Raw genomic sequence first — 26315 nt, 5'->3', positions numbered from 1 at the left:
TGAACATTACAGAACTTTAATACACTTTCCCTGATGTTATCTCGATTTCATCTTTCCAATAAAAAAATTAATTCTTCTTTAGAGAGACTCGCAGTCTTCTCCTGGAAATGTTCTCATTACGATTGGCTTTGTCGAATCGCAAACCGTCTAAATAATTTCCTTTACTTTTTGAAATTACGTTAAAGCGATGTGTTGACGTTTTCTTTCATCGTAAGTGTTTGATTTGACTAAAACGGCGCCAATGTCTTGAACATTTAGGATTCGCTGACTACAGAAGAGAGTAAATTATCTCTCCCCAACACGCTAATAAAAATATTAGCTTTATAGGAATTTCCTAATTTGTTGAACGTGTTTTTTTAGTACTCTAGAGATCTCGTTTTGTATATTTACCACAACTGTTTACCACGTCCTGGTTGCCGTCGTCGTTTGCATTCTGATAACAGGACTTCGTGTCGTCCAATTCTGTCCGTAAACATATACGAGTGATTTAAAACAAATTCACATTCATTCAAAGTAAACTCAATTAGTAGCTATTCTGACCTTGGTACAATCGCATGTCTCACACTTAACTGTTCTTTAATATCCTTTTAAATAGGTGCAGCATGTTTGAACCAATGAGGGTAACCACGAAATTAAAAAATATATGCACTTATGTTCACTTTAAACACTCGATCTATCGCGTTTCAAACAAAGTTCACTTGCCTTACGCTTAACAGCAGTACTGATAACCTTTTGGACATGTCAGCACAGTATCTATATAAATCAAAGAATAAATGACCATAAAAAAACACTCTGAGGAAAGCACACAAAAAAAAAGTTTACTCGTGTTATACTTAATGCAGTATATTAATTGATTCTCAAAACACGTATTGTCTGCTGCTCAACGATTAAATGAAAAAGATAAGAAATTTCGAAACACACTTATGTCCACAGATAAGAAATTTCAAGACACACTTATATCTACTCAGAGTAAACTTACGCACTCACAGTTCTCATACTGAGGTTCGTTTGTGTCACTGTTTTAAACACTCTTAAACAGGCGCCGATTCAGCCCAACTCAGGATGACGGTTAATGCATAAAATACTTTAATGTTTCCTCAGGTGGTGTTTTACCGTATGTGATCGCAGTGTCACAACTGAAGAGGTTCTTCTTCTTTCCAAAGCCCATTTGAAACTGCCAAACGTACAGCTTGGTGTTCGGTGGAATTTTCAGCTCAACGTTTTCGTCTTCTTTAGTGAGGTCACTCCACTTGAACTGCTCTGTGTTGACCATCTTTCCACCAAACGTCTCTTTGAGGCTATACTGAACTTTACAGAGAGCCTCAATCAATTCTGAAACTTGGGCTTTGATTCCTACTTCTTCGCTTATTCCCATCTCGATGGACCATTCCAACTCTATGGAGGACATTGTGCTCCTGTCAAATCCAACGGTTTTCTTGATGGTTTTTTCCAATTCAATGGCGGTGTCGGAGTCATTTTGAAGACATTTTACATCTTTCCAATACCCGAACACTTTTCCATGGGTGTGCGCTATACCACCAGGGATAAACTTGAGCACTGTCTCGTGAACGCTGAAGTCACCGCAATCTTTGTTCAAGTTCATATTGGTGCTTCTGTGATAGGTGACACCCCATTTTCCAGCCTGCTTCAGACAGTACACATAATCATTGGTACCCCAGAAATAGATGCCATCTTGGAACGCTTGATGGATTTTATATTCAACTGCGTCTTCATCTTTGTTCATGTTACTCACTCGTCTGTAGGTACCTCTGTTGGCAAACACGATGTACCAATAACCAAAGGCAGAGTAGTAGCCGCTTCCTCCGCGACAGTTGCGATGAAGAGAGTAAACCACAGCGTCCTCGTCTTTACTCAGGTCGGTGACTCTGCGATATTCATCTCCTTTAATGATGTAAAAAAAAGAGTCAGTGGCCAAATAATGATCGCCCCATCTACAGGCCTCACTTAGACGGTGAATCTTGATATCTTTTCCAGCGTGAATATCTTCGCACCTCATGTAGACACCCACATCAGATCGGATAATATAGAAGCTGTGTTTAGTACCACAAAAGTCTATTCCTTTAGCCTCAGATGCACTCTTCGGCACGATCTCCGGATAATCTGAAGCGGCGGACATATCCTTCAGTAGTTGCAGCTGAAACTTTCGTTATGATAACGTTTCTTCTTGAGTATCTGCAATGAAGGAAAATAAAAGCAAAGAGACCGAGCATTAATGGACGTTGACTTCGATTCTGGCTTGATCTTTAGTGGAAGAAATAAGCTTTCTTCTTGAGTATCTGCAAAGAAGGCAATCCAAAGGGAAAATAACGGGTTCCTACTTACGTGAAACAATTAAAATGGTGCAAGACCCTCTCTTTCGTAGAGACTGACTGACATATGACCTTTTCATTTCTCCAGCACTGGGCTGTTTTACTCTCGCTCGGAATCACCACATTCAAAAAACCAGTTTGTTTGCGATACTCTTTAATCATTCCTCAATATCTTTTACAAAGATTCGTCGACATAAAACATGCATCAATTGCCGTGCTAAAAAGATGACTACTTGACAATACATCGCTGACGTAAAACAATCGCCTTTGTGATGATGATATCACATCCATCAAATTGTAGCTGTCTACTGGCGTCCTTGAAAGTCGGCATATGAAATCATTCCTGTCAATTGAAAGTGTCTAACACACTCCACTTATACCTTTTTGCTGTTAGCTTCTTCAAAACAGATTCCAAAAAAAAGAAAATTTTTGCAAGTTTGTACCGATGGACGTTAATCAAACTAATCAGATGTCTCGAACTGGGCAACAATTCAAACAGTCGGTAAATTAAACCTTATTCCAAATAAAAGTTTGTCTTGTTATCAAAAGCAATAAACATTTAAATATATACAGAGCAGACTGACTGAGTTTTTACTTTTACAATTTTTCCGCACTGGTCCGTATGTTTCACCCTCACATAGAATCACCACAGTAGAAAAACTGTTTGTTTGTGATACACTTTGATAACTCCTCAGTATCAGAAGCCGAAGAGAAAATGATGGGACTTGAAGACTTAGTAGCCTTGTTAACAACATGACCATGAATATCGCATTGGCATATGAAATCACCTTTATATATTGAAAGCGTCTGGTGCATTGCAACACATATTTTGCTACCTTTAGTTTCTCCAAAAAGGGTCTCAAAAGAGCCACCAGAGTCATACAAATTGAGACAAGTTTATAGGTGGAAGTTAATCCAACCGACTAGATAAAAAGAGAGATTTATTTCTTCCGACACTTGTTTGCTTCAATCTCGCTTAGAATAGTTTTGTCATCAGAACTGTTAGACCACGTTGGTAATTTATTTGTGATGACTCCTCAGTAATCGTTACAATTAGCTCGCAATATGAAAACGTATGAAGCAGTTAGTTTGCCGAGCTAAAACACTGATGCTTATATTGCCGTACAGTACTCTGATTTGATTCGAGCGCACTCTGTAAAACGGTACCCCCCGCTTAGGAGAACATTAGAATACAGTTGACTTGTCTCCCACTTCAGTGCAGTTTTGGTGCCTTTAAAACATGTGCGGCATATCCCGGTTAACAAGTAGTTGAAGTTAGAAAGCAATTTTAGACCACTCTAATGTCAGCCGTGTTAGCTCGAAGTATCGGTCGCTTCGCAGGCAAGCGTAGTATATTGTGGTTAGCGATTGAGTAAATGAAAACGTACGAAATTTGAAAATACACTTATGACTGGGGGAAGTAAACTCTACAGCAATCACAGCTCTGACTAGAGTTTACTCTTGTCCCACTTAAAAACAGCTTATAGACAGGCACCAATTCACTAAGCTACACTCTATGCATGACTATTGTATAAAACCAAGTGATAGTTACTAAGGCTGTTCTCCATCTTGTATAAGCATGATTTAGGGGCTAAATAGATTGTTCTCTTGGTCAAAGCCCAGTTCATACTGCCAAATTGGATCTTTTGGTGAGGCGTGATTTGCATCTTAATCAGGAATTGGATTTCTCAGCGTTGATATTTCATTCTAGCCGCCAATTCTAAACTTTGTTGAATGCTGCATTTCAATCAATGTGAAAGAAACCCGCCGATTTAGCTTCTGAAAAAAGCGAAGAGAATAAGTCTCTTCCTGTTGCTAAGTCAAACCAAGTCAATTAATCTGAACTAAGCAGCTTTTATTAGTTACTTTAAACTCTTACCAAGATAATGAATATCTATTTCTCTTATTCTATCTCTCCCTCGTGTTTCAAATGTTACCCTCAAATCAGCCAATGATCCTCTGCTAAGATTAAGGATGGTATACTCGGAGGGTTCGCCCCTTCTGCTTTAAGAAAATGAACATAAAATTCAAAAGACCCAATGTACCTCGTTGATCTGTTATCTTTGTAGAGATCACGAAGGACAATTTTTTTCGCATATCTAAGGGCCTCTTAAAAGATGAAATGATCTTACGTTCTTTAAATTGTTCACAAATATGGAATCGATGAATATACAATAAAAAATATATGTATGTATCACAGTAAATAGATAAAAAAATAAGCAGATTGACGATTGAATGTTTGAATAAAGAAAGATATCTCGCTGAATATTTTGTACAGCGGTAATGCTCCACACACCGTTTCAGACCCCTCTCGGCTTACTGAATAACTTAAAGCTGATTGCTCACTTAAAACATATAATTTGCAAGAAAATGACAAAGGATACAGCAAGTTACTATGATTTGCTGCCTATGTACCCACTATAAATATCTTCCACGGCCCTTTTGGTTTCTTTAGAAGGTATTTAAGTATTCTGCTGTGCTCGAAACATGCATGACATACATGAAGTATATAGTGGGTAAGCCTACTCTCGCTCTCTTAAAATGCATTATTTGATGAAAAATCATCTTTACACGAATGAAGGATTACTGGGCCAAGATTTCCCAACCATTTTGTTTGAAAAAACTACAGCTTCCACGTGATCGGGCGAACATGTGTGAAGTAAATCGTCCGGAAAGTGTCCAATTGTTTCAGTTAAAATTCCCGAATCCGAGAAATATCTCACCCCCTATCGACGGCTCAAAGGGGAGAAAATTTAAATGTTGTTTAACAGTACAGACGCCCATTGCAATGCAGGTAAATTTTTGCCTAACTTTGGTCAGATTCTCTTACCTTTCCTACGTTGAAAGCGTCCAAACTTCAGAAAGATGTTCTTTCTCTCAAAGAGAAGCAAGTCATTAGACTTTTATCACGGGGAGTTACTACATCACGGGCGACGAGCGGGGATAGAAAAAACGACCCAAATATGAGCGGTCAGCGGTGAAACACCTTGTATACTTCATATAGAGACATATAATTTGTTGTTCCAGAGACAATCGTGTTGTAAAGCCGAAATGTTAACAGTTTACTTCACAGTTTAAGCAATTTTTCAAAAGTGTTGATTGAACTCATATCTTTTACTGCTTTAATAAACAATGGAGGCTTCGGAGAGGGAGTCAGAGGCATTTGGAAAGGCACCAAGAATAATTAGATATATGGTTTGTAGCTAGCTGCGTGACGAAAAAAAAGTATCATGATTTCCGGTTGTCAAAAATGTCAATCAAATTTGGCAGGAACTTGGTTTTCGAACTGTAGTTTGCTTTTCCTGGAAGATTTTGCCATGGATGAAGACCAAAAGCCAACAATGTTAAGAGATTTAGAGATCGACTTTTTGAAAGAACATCTCAATGGCTTTTCTGTTGAAGGCAATTATTGTTTTGGATATTTCGAGAGAAAGATAGATTTTCACGAGCGTCAATGGTGCAGAATCGTAACTTGATGGAGCCAACAGTGAACAACATCCCAGAATTCAAACTTTGTGATTTTTTTCTCGGCTTAAACGCTAAGTCAGTTGTTCAATTGAAAAGGAAGAAAAACATTTCGAACGGAAAACAGCATTATTTGCGCGTGTGGATCTTTTGAGAAAAGGTCTCCTAAACGAGTGGTCTTGATTGTAAATATTTAAGGAATGGTAAATACATTAGCCTTAACATGGCTGTTTCTCGAAGCTCAGTGTTTTCCTACTTGCCTTTTTTCCACGTGAATTGGGGGCGATTGAATAGATATAACATGCAGTAAAAGAACTTCAGCTGATAGAAATTTTAAATTTCTCATCTTAGGCTGTGGATACAAAATTCAAGTGAAAAGGAAGCCAACTGTGATTAATGCTTTGAACAAGTCAAGATACGTTTTTTTCGTCACACAACAAGTTACATAACGTGAATATCATTCTTCTTGATGCCTTTCCCGGTGTCACCAATGCCTTTCCCGATGCCTCCGTTGGTTAATAGAGCATTAAAAGTATTGTTCCAGTTAAAGCTAGAGGAAAATTGCTTAACTTTTTAAGTAGCGAAGTGTAACTTGGTAACATTTCGGCTTTACAACACGATTGTTTTCTGCAACTACAAAACGTACATTTAATTCTTCTTGGTACCTTTCGGATGCCACCGATGCCTTCATTGTTTATTAAAGCAGTAAAAGATATATGTACAATCAACACTTTTGAATTGCTTAACATTTTATTTAGCGAAGTAAACTGTTTACACTTCGGCTCTACAACACGATTGTTTCCTGATACTACAAATGATCTGTCTATATATGACTGTCTATATATGAAGTATGAAAGTTGTTTCACCGCTGACCACTCGTATTTGGGTCGTTTTTTCTATCCCCGCTCGTCGCCCGTGATGTAGTAACTCCCTTTATCACGCAGCGCCATCTTGGATTGCGTGACGCATTAAGTCGAGGCTGGATTAGTCACTACGGCTGGGGGAGTCATAGATTCTGTCGCGTGGCCGAAATTTCTTAAAATATTTCATATTTTGATTCAACTTTCGTCGAGAAATGGCTTGAGAACGATGGAAAGGTCCCAAAGAAAGTCGCAACTCGTGGTTACAGCAATTTCTGCGAAGGCTATATATCTTTGATATCGAAGGTAAGTTTTAGTTTTGACGAGTTGTTCTTGATGATGCCTCGAGTCTAGGTGAAGGTGATGAGTGTACTCGAACAGTTGCGTGATTCACGCCACTCATACTATTTTAAAGATCTTATATTGTTCTTATCCTTTGATTATGCCCGAATTTACTATTCAAAATCTCCGACGATTTACAAAAATGATGAAATGAAGCCCTAGAAACCACGACTCGTAGCGTGTTCACGTTTTCACACATATGAATTCTCACCTTCCCTTTCAGTGAAAACACCAGAAGCAGGTGTCGTCGTAAGAACTCGAAGCTACAGATCACAACGGAAAAATGAAGAGCCATGGAGGTTGCAGGTATTTATTTGACCATGTAGTTTTGTTTGAACTGAAAGAAGTCTTAAACTTCGCTTACGTACTAAGGTATATTCAACAAACCCTTTTAAAATTTTTCCATAGGTTGAAATCTGAAGGGCTTGTGAAGTACAAATATCAAACACCTCTTGCAACTGTGAGGCAGGATCAGGAATGTGCAACCATGCAATAGAGTTGGTTTATCTCCTTGAGCATTATCGAAAATTGGGTTTACGAAGTGTACCTCTGCTATGTCCAAGACAAGTTTGCCTCAAAGAATGGCCGGGATAAATTCTCGGGAATTGCAGGAGGTGCTGGTATTGCAGGTGAAACTACCAGCCAAAGGTGGGGAAGTGAAAAAAAAAAAACAACAACGCAGGGTAGATGGATCAATCCCTGGGGGCTGCTGGAAATCAAGTGCCCCCTCAGTGATCCAGTCTCAGAGCTGAAATATCTTTAATGTGGAAATGGACTCTATAAACTCAAACTCTGTGAGTTTGTGTCAGCAGTGAGCTAAGCCATAGTCTATAGTGGGCTTAAGTAAGTTTATTGAGGATAATTACTGTAATGTCTTTTGGAGTCACTCCTAAGTAAGAATATTATTATGTCATTTAATTAAGTAGTTGAGTTTATAAAAGTTTATACCTCCCTGGACATGGAGGTATTACCATTTTCTGGATCACACAGATTTACAAAAAGAAACTTTCCTTACTGAAATTCAATTGTATTTGTTTTGGTTTATTAAGCACACATTGCAAAGAACCTGCTTAACTTAGTTGAGGTGTAACAAATGTTATTATAGAACCAAGGTTTTCTAAACAAAATTAATAGGAAATTAAAGTTTCAATATAATGGCCCTCTAAAATTAGTCAGAAGGCAGCATATAGTCCAAATTTGGTTTACTGAACCAGCCAGTGAAAGAGGTAAAACTTGTTCAAAAATTTGGTACTCTTTTATTTGCCCGATTTCCCTCTCAGCATGGATATGGAGGTGGGAAATCTGTTGGGTATCAGTCACTTCAGTCTCTAGTGCTGAACTGTAAGGACTTTGCTCTTAACAAGAATGGTGGGATTGTCAAGTTAGCTTTTTTAGTTTCCAATAAATCCTGTATTAAGAAACCCTTATCTGCCATTACCTTGTCTCCATCTGTGACAAGCAACAGAAATCCACTGTGCCTTGTCATTTCTTTGTCTGATATACTTCCCTGATATGAGGAACTAACAAATGTTACTGTGCCATGAGGAGCTATACCAGCTAAGTATTTGAATGTGGTATATGACTTGTATGTGTATAGAAAATTTCTGAGTTCAAGACCTTGGAGCTAGGCCTCTGGACTTTGATCTCAGTGCAGTCTAGGATTATCCTTGTTTTAGGGTATGTGGCTTTGAAGCACTGAGGCATACTCCTTTTAATCTGAGCAGTTGTGGGCCAAATTGGCACTTGGCCAAGCATTGAAACAGAAAATTTGCCCAAGTTATAATAATTCTGCTGACAGTGCTTGTGTTAATATTGAATCTCACTCCTAAGTTTGTCTCCCGCAATCTCAGTCTGACAGTGCAAAATTATCAGTGCCACGCCTTGGCTGGTAGTTTTCTTCACCTCTGCCACGTTGAATCTGGGTTTTATCATGGTTTTAGCATATGGCTCAACCCATTTGTAAAAGCTATCAAATCGTTCTTTCGTTGCAAAGCCTGTGTATAATGCAAGCAACTCCGGATCCTTTGAAATGTTTTCAGCACCAAATTTGGACTCTTAAAAATCTTTGACTTGTTAATCTAGATCTTTGATTCTGGCCATAAGTATTTCAATTTGTTCCTCAGGGCTTATTTCGGCCGGCTGAATGTTTTCGTTTTCCGGTTCGTCCGTGGCCATTCCTTGCATTGGCTCAGCACCAGCCCAAGTTTCCTGCCCTGCTGACTCAGCCTCCTCTTCTTCCATCTCGACATCTTGCTGGAGTGAACCGACCAAGAATTGACGTCGCTCCTGTTGTGCTTGCTGGTCCGCAATATTTTTCAATTCTTGCAATTTGTTTTTTCGGCACTCTGTACCCTCCTTAGTCCATGCAAACTGCGGTTGGCACAACTCCAGGTTAGCCGTGTAACCGTAACCCAAGTTATAGTCCCATACATATCCTCTGGCTTGAAGTGAGCCGTGCACACCAGAGTAGAGCCTTTCTTTATCTGGAAAATTTGTTTAAAAGCGTAAGTTGTAACGAGAATAAACTAGGGAGGATCTCATTTCTTACATATGACAAAATCCGAGCTAATAAAAACAAACAAAACATAATCATGTGCGTTTGACAGCTTCAGCCAAAAGTAAAATGAAAAACTTAATGTAAAAAGAATAGTAGATTCATTTATCGAATTTAGTGTTATGGATATCAAATGAATAAATATTTTATAGATAAAAAAAACTGCTGGCTGAGTCTTCAATCGAAAGGAAAAGTCGATCGCCAATAACACGTGCATCTGACAGCTAACCGGTCACGACGCGACTCTCACCTCAAAGCGGCAATCTATTTCGATCTCAATAAATCGTTCGAAGGAAAGTTGAAAAAAGATAAATTCTCACCACTTTTATTTCGTTTGTCGTTACTACAGAAATTAACGCAACAATGATCGTGGGCCATCTCCACTCAAAACACTGTAATGTAACACAACGCTAAACCTTAATGCGGGAGTTACTACATCACGGGCGACGCGCGGGGAAGGAAGAAAAGATCGAAATACGATTATATAATAAGCTCAGTTATGCACGCATTCTGATTGGTTCTCACTTATGATCTATTGGAGGACAGACGTGTAGATGACCTCATCATTAGAACTTTTTTAATTCTTTATTATATGAAACAAATAGATTCCAAGTTGCCGTGCGACATGTGACACACTCGGCTGCGCCTCGTGTGCCACTTTTTTGTTCTTACAACATTTTGACGTCCTCTGTGATCTATTACTGAACAGACGCACGGCAACTTGGAATCTATTTGTTAAGTGGTCAGCGGGTAAACAAATTTAATACCTCATATAGATACATATCAGTTGTAGTTGCAGAAAACAGTAATGGCGCCGATGCCAGGCTTGATTACACTGTGCACACCAACGCATAGTGGATTCATAAACCAAGTGCCACCTTTGAAGTTTGGTCTGAAAAGGGTTATGGATGTTTACACCTTGGGTCTAAAAATGGTGTTCTCTGGTCAAAAATAATGCTAAGATTTGGAGAGCTGGGTGCGCACCCTCGTCAAAAATTACAGGGAAAGCACACCCCTGGACATCTCTCTCGCGTTTTTTAGCTCGTTACACGAACTCAAAATGTCTCTTTCCGTTCTTTTGTTTGCAATATACTGAGAATAATCCCAAAGAAATTGGTTGGGTGAAAAATCATAAATTTTAACTAACGAATTTGGAAGAAGTGGACCGTAATACGGTACTGAAATTCAGAAAATGATCGAAACGAGTGATATTTATAGAAAATTCTGGGTTGTTCATAATGACTATTTTAGCTTCAAGGAATGTTCATCGGTCGTACAAATCTGTTTCAAAAATACCTCACAATGACCGATTTGGACTCCAGTCATTCTTATTTATGTTATTAATTTAAGATCGTGTTAAGCGTTTTGTTTTAAGGTAAAAAAAAAAACACTATAATTATGTCTAAGATAATATTTGCATGAGCGTTACGTGATAAGAAGTGTTTTGTTAATCAAACTAGTCAGATTTCTCGAAATGCGCAACTCAGACGTTTGTCGTGTACTTGAAAGAAAAAAGCTCATTCTGTGATATATAAAGCGGTTTATTGGCATATTTTTTCCTTCGACAAAATTTTTTATTAATTGAAGCTTAATGTTTTTATCAATTAATTCGTCCGCACCAATCAATTTCGTCATCTGCAAAAAGTACAACGACTGAATGATGAAATGAAAATTTCAAACTCTTAAATCTGCCGCTTTCATAGCCTCACAGCTCGTGTAAACACTTCCCTTCATGAAAAGGGGACAGGAAAAGGATGCTAAATATCCAAAGGAAAAATACCAGGGGTTTTCATATCATGAATGCAGCACTACAAAATTTAAAATATGCTGCACGAGAAGAACGGGATGATTATTCATCGCAGTAGCGCATTAAGTTCCCTTCGGTAAGATTGTATTACAACATAATAACTATGCAAAGGAATTTCAAACATTTTTCTTTTGATTATCCATAAAATTTTAGTAGTCCACGAACACGAAGCCACGTTTTGCTGCGACCAAAAGAAGTGTTGCGCTCACATTTTTCCACACTGGATATTTCCAATCTCGCTCAGAATCACTTCTGTCATCAAAAGTTTTAGTTTGTGTTACATTTTTAATCACTCTTCAGGGCTTGTTACAATCAGTCAGAGTCAAGAAAGCATCCGCGTGATTTTTCTCCTAGTTAGAGCATTTTTATATTACCAGTTTTTTAATCTTTCCCTAATAGTATCATAGCGCCACTCAAAACACGCTCATATTCACTCAAAGTAAACTCGATTGATAACAATTCTGACCTTGGTACAATTGCATGTTTCACACTTAACTGCACTTTAATATCTTTTTAAACAGTTGTAGTATATTCTAGTGAACAAATGACTGGGGTAACCACGAAATTAAAAGATACATATTTACTTACGTTCACTTTAAAACACTCGATCTGTCGCGTTTCAAACAAAGTTCACTTGTCTTACGCTTAAGGGCAGTACTGGTAACCGTTTGAACTTGTAAGCGCAGTATATAATATATAGATTTAGCGAAGCCTAAAAGCGGAGCTCGCATTTTTTTTCCCGCACGTCTCAAGGGCACAACGCCTTGCCCCAGCCAGGACTAGAACCCAGGTCGTCCGACACGGAGCCCAGTGCACTGAAAACTGGACTACTGGACAAAGCCGTGGCGTTGGCGTGCCCGCGGTACAGTTAACCACGCATGTTAAAAGTAGCACCTTGTACGGTCATACGGTCGTATGGTTGTACGGTCGTAGGGTCGTAGGGTCGAACGGTCGTACATCCAAATTTTTTCGGCTTGATGGGTTACTACTATTTTGTATAATTATGGGGCTACGCTCTGCGAGCTCCGCTATTATTCTAGGAATAAATGATCATATGAGACTTTAGTTAGCGAAAAAAACTTAATGCAGTATATAATTAATTCTCAAAAAGCGTGGTGTATACTGCTCAACGAGTACACGAAAAAGATAAGAAATCTCAAAACACACCTATCTACACTCAGAGTAAACTTTAGCACTCACAGTTCTTACCAAGGTTCATTTGTGTCACACTTTTAGATGCTAGTGCTTAAAGTACTCTAATCGTTTCTCAGGTGGTGTTTCATCGTATGTGATCGCAGTGTCGAGACTGAAGAGGTTATTCTTCTCTCCAAAGCCCATTTGAAACTGCCAAACGTACAGCTTGGTATTCGGTGGGATTTTCACCTTAACGGTTTCTTCTATTTCAGTTGTGTCACTCCACTTGAACTGCTCTGTGTTGACCATCTTTCCACCAAACGTCTCCCTGAGGCCATACTGAACTTTACAGAGACACTCAATCAATTTAGAAACTTGGGCTTTAATCTCCTTTTCTTCGCTTATTGTCGTCTCGATGGACCATTCAGACTCTATGGAGGACATTGTGCTCCTGTCAAATCCAACGGTTTTCTTGATGGTTTTTTCCCATTCAATAGCAGTGTCGGAGTCGTTTCGAAGACATTTTACTTCTTTCCAACACCCAAACACTTTTCCATAGGTTTGCGCCATACCACCAGGGAGGAACTTGAGCACTGACTCGTGAACGCTGAAGTCTTTGCAATCTTTGTTCAAGTTCATGTTGGTGCTTCTGTGATAGGTGACACCCCATTTTCCAGCCTGCTCCAGACAGTAGACGTAATTCTTGGTACCCCAGAAATAGATGCCATCTTGGAACGCTTGGTGGATTTTATATTCAACGGCGTCTTCATCTTTGTTCATGTTACTCACTCGTCTGTAGGTGCCTCTCTTGGCAAACACGATGTACCAATTACCAAAGGCAGAGTAGTAGCCGCTTCCTCCGCGACAGTTGCAATGAAGAGAGTAAACCACAGCGTCATCGTCTTTACTCAGGTCGGTAACTCTGCGATACTCATCTCCTTTAATGATGTAGAAATAAGAGTTAGTGGCCAAGTAATGATCGCCCCATCTACAGGCCTCACTTAAACGGTGAATCTTGATACGTTTTCCAGTGTGAATATCTTCGCAACTCATGTAGACACCCACATCGGAACGGATGATGTAGAAGGTTTTTTTAGTACCACAAAAGTCTATTCCTCTGGCCTCAGGTGCACTCTTTGGCACGATATCCGGATAATCTGAAGCGGCGGACATATTTTTCACTCAGTAGTTGCAGCTGAAATAACGTTTCTTCTTGAGTATCTGCAAAGAAGAAAAATAAAGCAAAAAGACCGAGCTTTAATGGACGTTGACTTCGATTCTCGCTTGATCGTTAATGGAGGGAGGGGAAATAGAATAGGGCAATATTTGCGTGATCGGTGTTAAGTATACATTTACCATCACGTCGAATGGGCCATTTGGGAACATTTGGGAAGATAATTTTTCGTACTGGGCTGTTTTACTCTCGCTCGGAATCACCACATTCCAAACACCGGTTTGTTTGCGATACTCTTTTAATCATTCCTCAATATCTTTTACAACGATTCATCGACATAAAACATGCATCAATTGCCGTGTTAAAAAGATGACTACTTGATGATATATCGCTAACGTGATACAATCGCCTTTTTCATGATGCCATCTCATCTATCAAATTGTAGCTGTCTATTGGCGTCTAAAACTGCCTATGAAATCATTCTTGTCAATTGAAAGAGGCTAGTACACTCCACTTAAAAACTTTTTTGCTGTCAGCTTCTTCAAAACAGATTCCAGATGAGCCAGGAAAAATTGTTGCAAGTTTGTACTGACGGATGTTAATCAAACTAATCAGATGTCTAGAACTTGGCAACAATTCAAACAGTCAGTGAATTAAAGCTAGTTCCGAAAAAAAATTTCTCCTGTAATCAAAAGCGATAAACATTTATTCATATACAGTGCGGAGTGACTGAGTTTTGACTTTTAGAATTTTTCCGCATTGGTCTGTATGTTTTACTCTCGCTTAAAATAACTATAGTAGAAAAACTACTTGTTTGTGATGCAATTTGATAACTCCTCATTATCAATAGTCAAAGAGAAAATGATGCATATCAAACTTTGGTTCGGATTTTGGCTGGACAATAAGTCAAGCTTCAGCTCATTTTATGTTCTTATCTATTGTTTGAAGGAAAGGGTTTCCGTTGTTCGCAAGACAAAGGTTTTTCTGACAAAAAAAACTTATGCAAGTCACTACCACATATCTTTAATTTCAATCAGTCGAGAAACTTGCGTTTCATATAATGCCTTCTGTGGTATATCGTTACGTGGTGGAACAATAACTTTATGACAAAATGAAAATAGCAAACTCTTAAATCTTCCGCTCTCATAGCCTCACAGCTCGTATAAACATTTCCCTTCATGAAAAGGGGACAGGAAAAGGAAGCTAAATATCCAAAGGAAAGTATTTGGGGTTTTAATAATGATTGCAGCGCCACAAAATTTAAAATATGCTGTGCGAGAAAAACGGGATGATTGTTCATCGCAGTGGCACATAAAAGTTCCCTTCGGCAAGATAGTATTCTAACATAACAATTATGCAAAGGAATGTCAAACATTTTTCTTTTAATTATCAACAAGGAAATAATTGAAGTATTCCACGAACACGAACCAACGCTTTGTAGGGAGCAACAGAGGTTTTGCGCTCACATTTTTCCACACTGGATATTTTCAATCTCGCTCAGAAACACTTCAGTCATCAAAACTTTTAGTTTGTGTTACAGTTTTAATCAGTCCTCGGGGTTTGTTACAACCAGTTAGAGTTACGAAAGCATACATCCGCGTGATTTTTTTCCTAGTTAGAGCATTTTTATATTGCCAGTTCAACATTTTTTCCCTAATAGTATCATAGTGCCACTCAAAACACACTCATATTCACTCAAAGTAAAATCGATTAGTAACAATTCTGACCTTGGAACAATTGCATGTCTCACACTTAACTGCCCTTTAATATCTTTTTAAACAGGTGTAGGATACTCTAGTGGACTAATGGAGGGTAACCACGAAATTCAAAAATATATGCACTTATGTTCAATTTAACATACAACACATTAACTTATGTTCGGGTTTCAACAAAAGTTCACTTGTCTTACGCTTCACAGCAGTAATGGTAACCTTTTGAACATGTACGCGCGGTATATATTATTCTAGGAGTAAAAGACCATAAAAACACCCTTAGGAAAACACACTCATGTCTGTTGAAACGCGAACATAAGTTAATGTGTTATATGTTAAAGTGAACATAAGTGCATATATATTTTTTTTAATTTCCGTGGTTACCTCTCATTAGTTCACTAGAATATACTGAAAATTGATCGACATTCGTTAAAAGACTAAAATTGACTTGTCTCATACTTGAAATGGGGTTTGTTGCTTCTCAAACTAGCACAGCATATAATGATTAAGGCGTTAATGACACATTCAGAGACCGAAAAAATTGATCGACTTTAGTGAACAGAAAAATGTTTGCTTTTGTTGTACTTAATGCAGTATATTAATTGATTCTCAAAAAACTTATTGTCTACTGCTCAACGATTAAATGAAAAAGATAAGAAATTTCATAACACACTTATGTCTATTCAGAGAAAACTTAAGCACTCACAGTTCTTACTAAGGTTCGTTTGTGTCACACTTTTAAACAGGCGCCGATTCAGCCCGACTCAGGATGACGGTTAATGCATGAAATACTCTAATGTTTCCTCAGGTGGTGTTTTACCGTATGTGATCGCAGTGTCATAGCTGAAGAGGTTCTCCTTGTTTCCAAAGCCCATTTGAAACTGCCAAACGTACAGCTTGGTGTTCGGTGGAATTTTCAGCTTAACGTTTTCGTCTTCTTCAGTGGTGTCACTCCACTCGAACTGCTCTGTGTTGACCAACTTTCCCCCAAACCTCTCTTTGAGGCTATACTGAACTTTACAGAGAGCTTCAATCAATTCTGAAACTTGGGCTTTGATTCCTACTTCTTCGCTTATTCCCATCTCGATGGACCATTCCAACTCTATGGAGGACATTGTGCTCCTGTCAAATCCAACGGTTTTCTTGATGGGTTTTCCCCATTCAATGGCAGTGTCAGAGTCGTTTTGAAGACATTTTACATCTTTCCAATACCCGAACACTTTTCCATGGGTGTGCGCTATACCACCAGGGATAAACTTGAGCACTAACTTGTGAACGCTGAAGTCGCCGCAATATTTGTTCAAGTTCATGTTGGTGCTTCTGTGATAAGAGACACCCCTTTCTCCAGCCTGCTTCAGACAGTAGACGTAATTATTGTTACCCCAGAAATAGATGCCATCTTGGAACGCTTGATGGATTTTATATTCAACGGCGTCTTCGTCTTTGTTCATGTTACTCACTCGTCTGTAGGTGCCTCTGTTGGCAAACACGATGTACCAATAACCAAAGGCAGAGTAGTAGCCGCTTCCTCCGCGACAGTTGCGATGAAGAGAGTAAACCACAGCGTCCTCGTCTTTACTCAGGTCGGTGACTCTGCGATACTCATCTCCCTTAATGATGTAGAAATGAGAGTCAGTGGCCAAGTAGTGATCGCCCCATCTACAGGCCTCACTTAGACGGTGAATCTTGATATCTTGACCAGCGTGAATATCTTTGCACCTCATGTAGACACCCACATCAGATCGGATAATATAGCAGCTGTTTTTACCACCACAAAAGTCTGTTCCTTTAGCCTCAGATGCACTCTTCGGCACGATCTCCGGATAATCTGAAGCGGCAGACATATTGTTGACTTGGTGGTTGCAGCTGATATAAGCTTTTTCCTTGAGTATCTGCTAAGAAGGCAATCCAAAGGGAAAAGATCGGGTTCCCAGTTACGTGCAAAGAAACAATTAAAATGGCGCAAGACCCTCTCTTTTGTAGAGACTGCCTCACATATGACCTTTACATTTTTCCAGCACTGAACTGTTTTACTCTCGCTAGGAATCATCACATTCAAAACACGGTTTGTTCGCAATACTCTTTAATCATTCCTCAATATCTTTTACAACGATTCATCGACATAAAACATGCCTCAATAACCGTGTTAAAAAGATGACCACTTAACGATACATCGCTGACGTAAAACAATCGCCTTTGTCATGATGATATCACATCCATTAACTTGTAGCCGTCTGTTGGCGTCTAAAACTACCTTGAAAGTCGGCATATGAAATCATTCCTGTCAATTGAAAGAGTCTAGCACACTCCACTTATACTTTTTTTACTGTTAGCTTCTTCGAAACAGATTTCAGATGATTTACAAGAGTCACATCGGTCGGAAAAGTTACTGCAAGTTTGTACCGATGGACGTTGATCAAACTAATCAGATGTCTCGAACTGGACAGCAACTCAAACAGTCAGTAAATTATATCTAATTCCAAATAAAAGTTTGTCGTGTAATCAAAAGCGATAAACATTTATACATATACAGAGTGGACTGACTGAGTTTTTACTTTTACAATTTTTCCGCACTGGTCTGTATATTGTGTAAGCATGATTTAGGGGCTAGATTCTTCTCCTGGTCAAAGCCCAGTTCATACTGCCAAATTTGATCCTCCGGAGGGGCGTGATTTGCATCTTAATCAAGAATTGGATTTCTCTGCGTTTATATTTCATTCTAGCCGCCAATTCTAGACTTCATTGAATGCTGCATTTCAATCAACGCGATGGAAACCCGCCGATTTAGCTTCTGAAAAAAGCGAAGAGAATAAGTCTCTTTCTGTTGCTGTCAAACCAAGTCAAACTCTTACAAAGATAATGAATATCTATCTCTCTTATTCTATCTCTCTCTCGTGTTTCAAATGTTACCCTCAAATCAGCCAATGATCCTCTGCTAAGATTAAAAATGGTATAGATCTTTCGGTCGAAACCGGCGCAATAAATTATCGATTGGCTTACTCAACTTCATGCTGTGAATTTTTTAATGAGTAAAATTTTGTTATGTAAGGGATTTCTCCCCAAAATTCGTCCTCCTTTTGCGAGTGCGTCTTAGCAGCTTCTTCTGCATAGCACATTAGTCCAACTTAGACCGCGTGCGTCGGACACAATAATGAATTATAGCAGCGAATTCATGAATCACTGAAGAGGCTGTTTCTTGGCTCCAGTCGCATGGAATGAGACTTAAGAAAGGATAGGTAAGCAAAAGAAATTTGCTTAACAACACGTTTTGCAACTTTACATATACAAACTTGACCGCTCCATTGATCTTTGTTCGTATCTTACATTGCAGAGAAGGATGTGAGACGTGAGGTGGCTCTCCCATACGCCCGGTGGCTTCCTGGGTCTCTTCGCCTTCTAGCTATTACCGCTGTAAATTTTTTTTTGTATTCTGTAAATAAGGCTAATAAAATATGATGACGATTGTTGCGATGGCCAAGACCTCCTTGCCATTGCCCAGGATGCAGACGAACCAAGGTTGCTTCCCTGTTATAAAAGAGCGTCTAAAGTTTAAGAAATTGATTGCAATGAACGCTGAACCTGGAGATGACACAAGTTCTTCGTCTGTACGATAATTACAGATAATTTGACGCATGGTTCGCCTTTTCTCCTGAGCCTTATTGAGTCTCAGCGGTTTCACAACTCAGGTCATGGGTTCTAATTATGGCGCCGAGAGCTAGAGACGCTCTAGTTTGAATACTGCGTTTGCACAGGTGGACTTTACTTATGTTAAGATTCTCTGATTTTAGTGTCTCTCACTCTGAATTCTTAATCTTTTTCTTGAAAAGATTAACTGATATTTTTATGTCTATGTCTTTGTTTGTTTCGCTTAAACTGATTTTTTTTGGCTCTTTCTCTTCAGCGTGTAGAATCAAGTCCTTCGAGTAACACGTTTCAAACGTCGATTGATGATTCAGAAAACATCAGCGATTATGAAAATTTAGAAGTGACATCGGCCAAGGATCTGTTTTACGGACGAGGCGACAGAACTGAGCATTGCCTAAGTAAGTGTTTATAGATTAAACTTAGCGGGACGGTGAAGAGTACATTATCGATTACTTTCTTCGGTTTTATCCCAAAGGAAAACACACAAGGTGCCAGTTGGTCAGTTTAAGAGGAGAAATATCGGGGAAAGCACCCAACAAAAATGGTGAGATTTGCTATATTTTTATTAAAATGTATTAGATATGTATTTACTTGCGCTATGCACAAAGCAAAGTAAACCCAAAGTTTAAATCTGGTAAATTAAAAAATTAGTGAATTGATAGGATGTTATCGCAGTTTAATTTTCTTGAAAACAAATGTTTACCTATAGGTTCCTCCTAGACGGCTTTCAAAATTCCAAGCTCGTCTAAATCCAAGATGGCGTCCAGTCATTGATAGAGATGCATGTGCTGCGTTTTGGAAACGAACTTAACGAGGAAGTTTGCCGCGGATTTATTTTACAAATCTTTTTAATTCACTAAATCTTTAGGTAAGGTTATGATGAAACATTCTAGTCGCCAATCTGGCGACTAATTTTCAGGATTTGGTCGCCAAAGTGAAAAATTTAGTCGCATTGGCGCTTGTATTAGGCGCAATTTCACGCCCTGATTTTTATATGGAAACTTTGTAGTTGCAAAAAAATGGTTGTTCTCCAACAACAAATTAATTTTCTCATTTGTTTACTTTTTGTACAGTTCGCTGCCTCAGTAGAGTTGGATATCCAGGAGGGATACCTCACCAGCAACCCAAAGCACTCTGAGCTGCAGTGGATTGCAAAAAAAATTATTGCAGAGTATCCTTGCATGGCTGGCAGGATACTAGTTGACGTGGAAACGGAATGGATTAGTGAAGTTTAAAAATCTATTGCTTTTCCTCTTCTGCTTGTAGTGAAAAGAGACAATTTTGTGCTGCTGAATCTCTCTGACCTTTTAAGTTCACGACCTTTGTTCTTGTGTGTTTGCTATCACATATGCATTTAATGAAGTTGTGACCATTTTGGAGGTACAAGTCCAAAAAACTGCTACTTTGGTACGAAAATGAACAGCTAAAATTGCTGAGCCTATTTGCTTATGAAGTCCAGATACAAAGGTTCAAGTACCTTGGGGTTGTATTTGATTTTGCCATCCTTTTGCTCAGTTTTTTCATTCCGCAACTTTTTTAAAATTTCCTGTTGTCAAACCATTAGATAAATATGGCACATGGAATAGCTGATTCTCTTCAGATATTTTGGGAGTCATGCAATTTTTTTTTCCCAAGCCTTGAAGGGGAGACAAATTACAAGTATTAAGTCAAATTTCCACTTCCATTTGAGTGTTTTGGCTTATAGTTTTAGAAAAATATCATATATATATATATAAGCTTAGTAAATAAAATGAAATGAGGGGAAACTGACCAACTACAAATGGCAAACTAGTAGGCAATTTTTACAGGCTACGGGCACTTTTTGCACTTTGGCTTGTTTTTAATGTGGTTGTAAAATTTATTTTTATTGCATAGAGTAGCTAATGTTGATTCAGCAATCAGAGGTTATGTCCAACACAAATTTTCATTGTTGGAGATCTTTAATACATTGATCTCCTGTATATAGTAGCAGAGGGAAGTGTAATTTGTCACCTCCCACAAGATAGAATTCTTGATGCTCTCATTGGGTTACTTGGCTCATTTTATATTTTCAATGTTTCTTATAATCAGTCAAAGGCAATTTTGACTTTTTTAGAGCAAGCATTGCTTGAAATTAGACACAGGTAGAGTCTTGTCACTGTTTCCTCCGTTTTCAATGTCTTGGCAAATGCCTGAGGTAGTACTTGCTGAAAGTTTATATTTTGATAATATCTAAAGTAGCAATATGAGTACATGTATTCTGACATCCACTGGAAGAATACTCTATGCTGCTCTAAGGTTCTTTGTTTTTCAGATGCACAAAACAAACAATATCTATATTCTTGTGTAGGAACCGGACCATTTGTTGTCTTCGTGTTATTTTAATAATTTTCTGCACTCTTAATCAGTCTTGATTATAAGCTGTCTTACATTGTCACATTTAGAAAGCTTTACTCACATGTGTCTCTTGGGTGTCAATGGGGCCGAATTGACCCCAAGCCAGTACCAAACTGGACCCTCTCGCTTTGGCCCCATTTTTGGGGCCAAATCCACTCTTTTCATTTTACAGTGTGCTTGGAGGGTTTGCCCCTTCTACTTTAAGAAAATACAAATAAAATTCAACAGACCCGATGTACTTCGTTGATCTGTTACCTTTGTAGAGATCACAAAGGACAATTTTTTTCGGCTATCTAAGGGCTTCTTAAAAGATGAAGTGATCTTGCTTTTTTTAAATTGTTCGCATATATGGAATCGATGAATATACAATAAAAAATATCACAGTAATAGATAAAAATAAGCCTATTGACGATTGAATATTTGAAAAAAGAAAGATATTTTGTCCAGCGGTAATGCCCCACACGCCATTTCAGTCCCCTCTCGGTCTTACTGAATAACTTAAAGCTGACTGCTCACTTAAAACGTATAATTTGCAAGAAAATGACAAAGGATACAGCAAGTTATTATAATTTGCTGCCTATGTACCAACTATAAATATCTTCCACTGTTACTAGACCATATGACGTTCTTTTGGTTTCTTTAGAAGGTATCTAAATATTCCTGCTGTGCTTGAAACATGCATGGCATACATGACAAAGAATGGAGTGTATTAACTCGCCAAGTGCACCTTTGTTCTCACTTAGTCTGTTTCAGTCGAGTCAGGGAAAACAAAAAGCAATAAATAATTGCGTCAGGTAAGTTATTCCCACACTCTGCATTTTGACCGTGAGAAGTCTATGGCCAGGCATAAGATTATCGTATCTGTCTCGAGTCTATCGAGAGAATGTTTTGTCTCATCACAATTTTTTTTCCAACTGAATACAAAGTATATAGTGGGTACGCCTACTCTCGCTCTCTAAAATGCATTATCATTATACAAGGATTATACAAGGATTTCCGGCCCTGAGAAAAGCCGTAACAACACACCTGAAAAAATATGTTATTTTTTACACGTGTGTTGACATAGCCAATCAGCTTCTTACACGCCGCTTACCTTTAGCGCCACTCGGTCAGGTTTATGAATGAACAGCATCATTCAACGCATTTTTCCATCTTAAGAGTCAGCGTCAACGCACTCTACGATTGTTATTCGAGGATTGTCGATTCATTTATTTTCATTCCTTTATGAAGTCGGCTTTTCTTCTCAGTAAAGGGCTCTTGTGTTTATATGATAAACAAAATAATACATGATTGCTTGAAGATATGGAATTTCTCTTCTCTTGTTCAACTCGACATCTCACTCGTTCGCTGCGTTCACTCGTGAGCTATCGAGTTACACACAGAAATTCCATATCTACGCGCGCCCATGTATTATTCTCTATTTATTTGATGAAAAATCACTATTACACGAAAAAAGGATTACTGGGCCAAGATCTCCCAACCATTTGGTTTGCAAAAACTTTAGCTCTGGATGAAATGCCACGTGATCGGGCAAACGTGTGTGGTAAATCGTCCGGAAAGTCTCCAATTGTTTCAGTCAAAATTCCCGAATCCGAGAAACATCTAACGCCCTTTCCACGGCTCAAAGCAACCAAAAATTCAAGTATTGTCTAACAGTACAGACGCCCATTGCAATACAGGTAAACTTTTGCCTAACTTTGGTTAGATATTCTTACCTTTCCAACTAAAAAAGCGTCCAAACTTCTGACAGATGTTCTCCCTCAAAGAGAAACAAGTCAATGCTCAATCTGTAAAACTAAAAATAGAAAGTCAGGCCATTGTAATATTTCCGGTGGTATCTCAATTGTTGTTAGGGTTAGGGTTTAGGGTTAGCTTTAAAAGCGATACGCCGTAGAAGTAAGGTGAGGTATTTTAATTGAGAATTTGACGTAACGTTGTAATGTAATGTCCGCTTGAGAATGTATTTTTTATTTCTTGTAGCGGTCGTAAATATTCCCGTACAAACTCTTAAAATTCCGCCATGACAGTTATTGAGCAAGATGATCATCTCACATCTGGAGCTTTGGCTTGTGATAATTACTGTCGCGCCACGCTGTCTGCAACTGTCGAAAATTAATACTTAAATGATTTCATTACTTCCAACTCCCGTTTATTGCTACCAACAACCGAAGTTTTACGGACAGATATAACATAATGAGAAAGTCCAGTAGTATCCTGTGGATTTACGATTAGCAATTTGAGGTTCCCTCTTAATTTTAACTACGATTTGTTGATACGTTGCGTGACGGTTCAAAATCCAAATGCCTTCAAACTTCTTGCCCAAATTTTTCACATTTACTAGTCCTGTTCAAACAGAAAAGTTAATTTGTAAACGTATAGTTTACATACAGTGTTCTAAGCTGGAAGAACGAATACTTTTAACTGAGATTTGCAGTTGCCTGCTGGTTTATCGTAAACAAATTCTACTCTGCTACTAGCGACTGACTCCAATACTTCCACTGATGAATAAAAGTAGACGGCATTTACCTTTATATCCAACGCAAATATCTCACGAGTCTCTGAAGTAGTGTGTTCATGCCTGAGGCGCGTTGACTCTAACACATTTTGGCAGTTGATTGTGGAAAGGATTTGGTAACTGAGAACCCCAGATACTCAAATGCACCCAATTGTAATGAGCGACAAGCCCCAGCCCGCAAACTGTTTACTGCGGTGACTCAACTCTGTCAATCACGGTTGTGCCCAAATCCTACCGTCTAAAAGTACGCCCGAGGAGCACTGATAACGAGTTTTCGAGTCGGATGATTATCGGAAATTGTCGGCTACAGGTAATATGGTGGACTATTTAGGTAACGCCATCTGCAATTTACCAACAGTCAAGCGACGTGATTGAACCAGAAATGAACATTATAACATATTTTACATGTGAAGATATGTAGCGTTGCAGTTGTGTCTTCCGTTGTAGTTATGTCCTCACACCTAATAACCAATAGAATGCGGTTTTATTTCTTCCAATCAAAGTACGTTGTGAACGTGTCTTCTGCGTGTCACTTCCCAACTAGGGGAGGGATGCAATGCAAAATTGTGAGACTATCGTTAAGTTTTCCGCGCTCGAAGTTTGAGAATTTCATGGGCTATTCTTGTTTCATGGGCTTATCCTTGATGCCTTTTGGGACACTTCGGATTGTTGAAAGATTAATATTCTTGTTGCGTTTTTAAGCGCGAAGTATCAGTGAAATTTTCTTCGATACGTTGGAAAGGTTAGGAAGACGAGAATTTGACATTGCCTCGTAGCTTCCCTTATTGGTTTGGAGTGCGCTGGTGATCGAAGTTGTGCTTTTTTGTCGGAACTACTAAAGGAAGGTAAGGTTTCGGTTGCATTTTATGCTAGTATTTTGTTAAATTCAAATATTACAACCATTCTTTTAAGATCACGTTCAAGTTTTGGGCTTAATACTGTAGATTTCATGTGACAGCTTGGCGAAGCGTGCGAGTAACTACTAACTTGGATTCATTGAATCCTTCAGTGTCGAGGGCTGATTTTTTTATTTTGCGTGGGACATGTAAAACTAGATGTTACATAATTGAAAAACAGGGCAGATCTCGGTGTTTCAATGCCCAAAAATATGTGATTTTCTCCATCTCATTGTGCCTACAATGATGGCTATTATGGATACAGTGGAAGACATGTATTCATTGTAAATGTATGGGACTACGCAAAAATTCAACCTCTGGTATGGTTGATGTCAAATATCACATATCCTGGGAGGTTAACTCACAAACTGCTAACTCGTATGATGAAGATCTGGTCTCTTTCATAAAGGATAGGGTGCTCTCCCAATGCTCTCCAACAAGTAACAGTTGGGTTACAATATATTAGATCATTCTCTTTGTTCACCCAGAAGGGACAGAATTGCAGCAAAATTACTCTTCGCTTAATAATTAGTGCTTTGCTATTTAAATCAGTGGCTGACATATGCCACTTTCTTTATTTTGATCAATTTAGAGTAAAGTCCCCTGTACCAAATTATAAGGAATATGATAATAATATGTATGTTATATGTTACCACATTATCCATACTTTTTCAGCTATGTGTCACAAACATTAAAATGAAATAAACACTAATTCATGCAGAAATGAATACTTAATTCAATACAGACTATTGCCTACTATTAGCAATTATTGCTCCTACATGTGTTAGCAAGAACTTGGTCTTGTTGGCATTCATTGTGAGCATTTGGTGATCTGTATATTAGTGGAGAAACTCTCTGCAACTATCTTTGCTAAGAAAATACCAATCCTTTCACCCTTACTAAATATCATTCATACAGGCATGGATGAGAACCAGCGGCAAAGCAAAGAAAACAAAAGTGCTGATGAGGTGGTAAGCTCTATTCTAAACATTTTCTTGGCGAATTATGCACTAGTTATAAAAAGGTATATGTTGTGCTTAATTTTTGTCCTTGGTATAAACATCATTTTCCTTTGGTTTTGTTAATGATATGAATGAAAAATGCATTTTGTGTAAAAGAAAGATAAAATTTAGCTCCTAGCCTAAGTTATGATGAGATGATGTGTCACTATCAATTTGGCCTCTATTAAAAGTAAAAGAATTAAACTAAGGATAAAACTAAACCACAGCATACCTATACTAAACCCTCAGCCTATTTGTATCAATATTACTATTTTTTCTGGTGTTCACCCAATAGATTCAATCCACTCACAGACAAATATGGCACCTGTGCATTTTACTATTACTCTTAGGCTAAGGCACTCATAGAAAGCAATATTTCACAAAACAACAACATTATGTATGCAAGGTTTAAATTTTTCAGACCTTTACTGCTTGTTTTTATGAGTGGTTCCAGTATTTTCTTGCACAAAGAGTTCTGGTTGAATGTACCAGTCACCATGTTTT

General features: G+C 38.4%; 3 protein-coding genes and 2 long non-coding RNA genes across 11 annotated transcripts in view; 3 read left to right on the top strand and 2 right to left on the bottom strand.

Moving 5' to 3' along the window:
- LOC113673559 (uncharacterized) lies at positions 1-5271 on the bottom strand. Of its 2 annotated transcripts, XM_089204471.1 has the most exons (3): positions 5161-5240; positions 4210-4331; positions 1-2193 (listed from the first exon to the last, which is right to left on the bottom strand). In XM_089204471.1, the coding sequence occupies exon 3, from the start codon at positions 2135-2137 to the stop codon at positions 1070-1072; it is 1068 nt and encodes a 355-aa protein (XP_089060597.1). In that variant the 5' UTR covers positions 2138-2193; positions 4210-4331; positions 5161-5240; the 3' UTR covers positions 1-1069. The 2 variants fall into 2 exon arrangements, with proteins under 2 accessions (XP_089060597.1, XP_027045765.2); XM_027189964.2 differs by lacking the exon at positions 4210-4331 and having other exon boundaries at positions 5161-5271.
- Positions 5272-6769: 1498 nt separating this feature from the next.
- On the top strand, positions 6770-8418 carry LOC149046642 (uncharacterized). The gene is made up of 3 exons (XR_016186027.1): positions 6770-6961; positions 7221-7303; positions 7406-8418. It is a non-coding gene; the product is annotated as an uncharacterized LOC149046642 (long non-coding RNA).
- Positions 8419-11623: 3205 nt separating this feature from the next.
- On the bottom strand, positions 11624-24130 carry LOC113673564 (uncharacterized). Of its 4 annotated transcripts, none has more exons than XM_089204467.1 (3): positions 23926-24128; positions 23115-23194; positions 11624-13713 (listed from the first exon to the last, which is right to left on the bottom strand). In XM_089204467.1, exon 3 carries the CDS (start codon positions 13663-13665, stop codon positions 12598-12600), a length of 1068 nt encoding a protein of 355 aa, XP_089060593.1. In that variant the 5' UTR covers positions 13666-13713; positions 23115-23194; positions 23926-24128; the 3' UTR covers positions 11624-12597. The 4 variants fall into 4 exon arrangements, 3 of the variants coding, with proteins under 3 accessions (XP_089060593.1, XP_089060596.1, XP_089060594.1); XM_089204470.1 differs by lacking the exon at positions 11624-13713 and adding an exon at positions 15029-17270 and having other exon boundaries at positions 23926-24130; XM_089204468.1 differs by lacking the exon at positions 11624-13713 and adding an exon at positions 15029-17273.
- On the top strand, positions 19140-21631 carry LOC149046641 (uncharacterized). Its single transcript, XR_016186029.1, has 4 exons — positions 19140-19421; positions 19499-19567; positions 19733-19891; positions 20097-21631. It is a non-coding gene; the product is annotated as an uncharacterized LOC149046641 (long non-coding RNA).
- Positions 24131-24337: 207 nt separating the features above from the next.
- The window catches only part of LOC149046640 (uncharacterized), a 6706-nt gene continuing 4728 nt past the window's right edge, over positions 24338-26315 (top strand). Inside the window, exons 1-2 of one of the 3 annotated variants that reach the window (XM_089204465.1) lie at positions 24338-24759; positions 25729-25778. The gene's annotated coding sequence lies outside the window, so the exon portion shown is untranslated. Of the gene's footprint in view, positions 24760-25728; positions 25782-26315 lie in introns of all 3 variants that reach the window. The other 2 variants (XM_089204464.1, XR_016186003.1) reach the window with 2 other exon arrangements.

Source organism: Pocillopora damicornis, chromosome 4 (assembly GCF_964200805.1).
Source record: "Pocillopora damicornis chromosome 4, jaPocDami1.2, whole genome shotgun sequence".
Classification (NCBI taxonomy): Eukaryota; Metazoa; Cnidaria; class Anthozoa; order Scleractinia; family Pocilloporidae; genus Pocillopora; species Pocillopora damicornis.
This window is presented reverse-complemented; position numbering and strand designations above follow the sequence as displayed.

Excerpts from the sequence above, each read along its gene's own strand:
- LOC113673564 (XM_089204470.1), bottom strand. The coding sequence starts at position 17,222 with ATGTCTGCCGCTTCAGATTATCCGGAGATCGTGCCGAAGAGTGCATCT.
- LOC113673559 (XM_027189964.2), bottom strand. The coding sequence starts at position 2,137 with ATGTCCGCCGCTTCAGATTATCCGGAGATCGTGCCGAAGAGTGCATCT.